Raw genomic sequence first — 5,202 nt, 5'->3', positions numbered from 1 at the left:
AAATAACAGTACAACACATATATTTATACAAAAATAATAACGACTAATTTTTAGTATGCACATAATATTTTTAAATATCGATATATGAATAATGTTTAACCAATAAATCCAATATATTATAATAAATTTATTATTTTAGGAATTTGCAATATAATTTAATTTAATTATCCTCACACGCATCCATTACTTTGGAAAAACAATAAATATGAGATTGATTTATTGTTAAGTAAAATAAAATAAAAATTAGTATAAACTGTTTTAATAAAATTATTGTTAAGTACAAGCAGAATCTGAATTGATTAAAAAATAGGAGTGCATATATAAATTTGAGATTGGGAAGCAATATTTTTGAGCTTATATTATGTTCTGCAAATTTTCTTTATTCTTGATCAGAAGATACCATCTTTTAACGGCAATGTTTTTATAATCACAGCGTACGTGAAATTGACGGAAACAGACTATTGGATACAAACAGAAAATCATTAAGGTTCATCACCAAATACAGTTACATTCATCAGAATGTGGGGTCTAAGCTATAAATATATTATTATTTCAAAACACACAGACATACTCAACCACCCATCTTCACTCAGTTTCTATTCTATGTTAAGATCCATTTTTAATGATATTCTTCGCTAGAAAGAACCATATATTGTACCATTATAATACATAGTAGCAATATTGTTGCTAGCTAGGTGCATATAGCAATTTTAATATTTTGGAAGGTTTAGCAAGCAACCATAGATGATGATGATGATGATCATAATATATCATGGTTTTAACTTTTAAGCTTATGCTGTTTAATTATTTTTTTTTTGAAACGTCCATAATTACAACAATTATAATCATGACTTTAACCGCAATTATGATATATTAATACACTATGCGTTAATGTGTTTATTGATTAGTTAAAATAATAAAAATGAAATTAATTAGTTAAGATGACAAATAAACTTATATCTAAATTAAAAGGTTTTGAGTTTAAATTTTGAAAATAATACAAAAATATTTTTTATACCATTTTTTTCATATTTTATTATATATAATATATGTTAGAATATATTAACATTAATTAGTATTTATTAAAATTATTTAACATATCCGAATATTTATTATAGGATATATTACGTTTTTATTATTTCGATTCTCTTAACACTTATAAATATTATTCTATATTATATCATTTTATACAATTTGAATACACACAAATATTTTTTCTAGGAAAAGTATGATGAACCAATGAAATACTTGTACAATGCGTGCAATAGAGGTTTATGGAGTATTAAAGATATAATCATTAGTGTTACTTCTTTTCATCAGTTGAAACTTTTGAGATGAGTAGTATCATGACATGGTATTAGAGCTCTAGACCTGAAAGGTCAAGAGTTCGATCCTTAGTAAATTCGGATGGTTATTCTAGATAGTATATAGGGATGTTCATTTTGTAACTCAATAGCCTATTGTATTGTCTCCCTAGCGAGATCTTTTTTTCTATTATTTTTTTATTTTTCTAACATGTTAGAATATATTAGAATTAATTAGTATTCATTATAATTATTTAATATATCGATTGAATATTTGTTATAAGATATTATGTCTTTATTATTTCGATTTTTTTAACACCTATAAATATACTTTTATATTATATCATTTTATACGACTTGAATAGACACAAATTTTTTTTTATTATTCTTTTATCCTTTCTTACCTGGTATAAATTTATTATTAATAAGTTTAAGATAAGCCTTTGACATATATTAGCTAAACTGGAGCGAGAGAAGGTCGTATACATCTGATTCAATGTTCAATATATAAATGTCATAGCAGTGCATCCACCGAACTACCGAAGTTTGTGGAATTGTAGCAGGCTCTTACTGCCGTGGGTTTTTTCTTTTTGGGTCTGGGTCTCTTGTGCATTTATGTGGATATAAAATTGAATATCAATTACTTCTTTTTTTGGGCCAGCGAATATGAATTACTTCCAACACTTAAACAATGCTGTATAGCTATAACCGATGCGAAAGCCCAATGGGCCTCTACAGTTTGTAGACCCGACAAAAACATTATCAAGTTTAATTGAACCCACCGTTAATCGCTCACCTTAATTCTTTCTGCAACTTTTTTAAAGGAAATATTTGATAAATTTTTTAATTTTGGATGTTAGAAACTAATAATTTTTTAATTTATTTATAAAAAATATATATAATTAATTATAATCAACCTTATCCTATTAAAAAATTGCTATTCAGTCTAAAATAAATATTAAATAAATTTTAATTGAACAAGAGTAAGAACTATAAGAATCAAACTCTTTTCGTCGTGCTAAAAGATTTGAAGTATATTTCCGTTCTTATATAATTTTTTTAATGATTTAACGTAAATAATATTGCGGATGAAAAATTCAAAAATTTTAACATTAGATGCTCCTAAATACGTACATTTGAGAAAAAATTATCAATATACTACTGATTAATAAACTTATTACAAAAATATTATTTTTTAAATTATATATTCACGTGTTACTTTTTCAATTGTTAATGGTAAATTTTTTAAATCAAATCAGTTATCAAACCAATAAAATTATAAAGATATTTTAAAGTTTAATTGGAATTCAATTAGTGTATATTAAAATATATATATTTTTTAAAGTTAGAAATGAGACTTTAATCCACAACTTTTAGGTAAGTATAAAAAGATTATATCATTTAAGTTATAAGATATTGACTATAATAATAATAATAACAATAATGAGCAATGTTAGGGGGCCAGCAGTTTTATTGAATTTTGGCTAGCATGTAACCAGCAGAGGAAGGTGAACCATTGGATGAAATCTCACACCAATCTCACACCATCAAATTATCATTGATGGCTAGTTGATGGCTAACAATCACAAAAATTTGCTGCTCCTAGACTTTTCCTTAATAAAATAATCCTCTATTGTGGTGCAGAAGGGCAAAGTCCAAAAGTAAGGGGCATGGCAACTTTGGCGCACTTGAGAATGAGATTATTTTCCGCGAAAGCACGCAAGAAATCAGTCTTTCCCCTTCTCTGTTCCTCACTTCCACACATGGGTGCTTCTGGAAACAACCTTCTCCAAGTTCTCTTCAGGAACTTCGATGTTCTTGCTCTGTATCTCTCTGCTTCTCTTCCTCTTCATTATTTCTTAACCAATACTCTTATTTTTATTTTAATTATTATGTTTGGCATTTTTGTGCAGCCCCTTCGTCACCCTTGTTTACCCCTTGTAAGTTTTCTCCTTTTCTTCTTTCACCAATCTATATTATTATTTATCATCTTATTTTTCCTGTTTTTGCCTTAGACATGCTTCCATTAGGGCCATAGAGACAACAAGGTCTCATACTCATTATCAACAATGGCTTACCTACTGGGTTCTTTACTCTTTGATGACCCTCTTTGAGATCACATTTGCCAAAGTTCTTCAACTGTAAGCTCCCTCCTTAATTAATTAATCAACTAATTCATTATTGCCATATAATCTTCTAGAATTTCTTATTATAAAACCATATGGTAATGTCAGGCTTCCCATTTGGCCGTATGCCAAGTTGATATTCAGTTGCTGGCTGGTTCTGCCTCAGTTCAACGGCGCAGCAACTGTTTATGGAAATTACATAAGGCCCTTCTACATGAACCCGCAAATCCGAGTCCCTCAAGCTTCTCAAATGTGGTATTTCCCGCGCAAGAACAACATATTCAACCAACCAGATGATGTTCTAACCGCTGCTCAGAGATACATGAATCAGCATGGTACAGAAGCATTTCAAAGACTTATAACCAAGGTAATTCATATTATTTTGAGAGTAATAGAAATTAGAAAGTAAGAGAATGAAACTAGAAATCTTAACCATTGTAACTCTTATGGATCCTATATGCTTGTATACTTGTAAGTGAAATTATCACCATCACATTTTCTACAATGACTTTTGCCACTGCTATGTTTATCCATGAGTTTTCCAAATATAATTTAACCTTGGAACAACATTTTAGTCATAAATATATTAACATTATTTGCCTTGTTTGTTATGCAGAATGAGAGAGTAGCCAGAGCAAGGAGGAACCGAAACCATGTGATCTATGATGATGATTACAAGTATTGATTAAACTCTGTTAATGTTTCACTCTCCTATTGTTAATATTATTTCTACGTACCAACTATTGTACTAGATTATATATAATAACCCTTGTCATGAGTCTCAAGTTTCTTCGTGCAATTACTTGGCCTAAAAAGTATTGCAAAGGGATGGAGAAAAGGTAACGAAAAATTATTTTATCGATTCAAGTTTTCTATTACATAAAAGTTGACACGACTAAATAATAATTTTGAACAAAATTAATGAGATTTATCTTTTTTTTTTTAAATAAGTATTCCCAAATATATACCGTGTGTTAAAATATATTCGTCCAATAAATTCTCAAGAATAAATAGATACCTAATAAATCGAATTAAGTTGATTAGATTTACGAAGAAATTTAGCCTAGATCTCAAAAACGACGATGCAATGTTTCTCTATTTTAATAAATCAAATTGGTCTAATTCAATTTATTTGGATGCATATTAAATTGAATTGGACTAATTTGAATTACATGTAAATATTTAAATCGAATTTGTTTAATTCAATTTATATAAATATATTTAGGATAAACATGTAATCAGTTTGACATATGTGTAAAAATTGATCTCCAATCAATTTATTAGTATAAATTACTATAAAAACATCAACAAATTCTTTTTATTCTTTTACTTAAATGTAGTATCTAAAATGAAAAAAATTGGTAAAATAAAAAAATATTAGGCGTCTAAACATTTTTTAATCAAGCTTTTAACTAAGTGCGTGTGCTTTTTCTCTTTTGTATATATGCGACACTTTTTTATTTTTGTCCTCCTCTTTCATTATCATCGTCATTGTCATCTTCTTCTTCTTTTGCAAACTTCTTTCTTCAATGTTGTTGTCGTCGTCACCGTCATCGCCACAGCTATCTTATTGTTGTTGTTTAATTTTTTTCTCTTTTTTTATCATCCCCTTTTGTTATTATTATCATCGTCTTTGCCGTCTTCATCTTCTTCTTTTGTTATAAACGTTAAGAAAACTAGAGTATAGAAATTTTGATGCGTAATACACAAATTTTAGTATACAACACAAAATTTTTAAAGGACCATGTGCCCAATATTGACACACAACAATG

The 5,202-nt window shown here is 28.0% G+C and overlaps 1 protein-coding gene across 1 annotated transcript; it reads left to right on the top strand.

Moving 5' to 3' along the window:
• Positions 1–2,993: 2,993 nt before the first annotated feature.
• On the top strand, positions 2,994–4,357 carry LOC107481162 (HVA22-like protein c). The gene is made up of 5 exons (XM_016101378.3): positions 2,994–3,129; positions 3,218–3,244; positions 3,320–3,445; positions 3,539–3,797; positions 4,047–4,357. The coding sequence occupies exons 1-5, from the start codon at positions 2,999–3,001 to the stop codon at positions 4,113–4,115; spliced, it is 612 nt and encodes a 203-aa protein (XP_015956864.3). The 5' UTR covers positions 2,994–2,998; the 3' UTR covers positions 4,116–4,357.
• Positions 4,358–5,202: the final 845 nt, after the last annotated feature.

Source organism: Arachis duranensis, chromosome 3, assembly GCF_000817695.3.
Source record: "Arachis duranensis cultivar V14167 chromosome 3, aradu.V14167.gnm2.J7QH, whole genome shotgun sequence".
Classification (NCBI taxonomy): Eukaryota; Viridiplantae; Streptophyta; class Magnoliopsida; order Fabales; family Fabaceae; genus Arachis; species Arachis duranensis.
The sequence above is the reverse complement of the archived record's forward strand: the minus strand, read 5'-3'. Positions and strand labels throughout refer to the sequence as shown.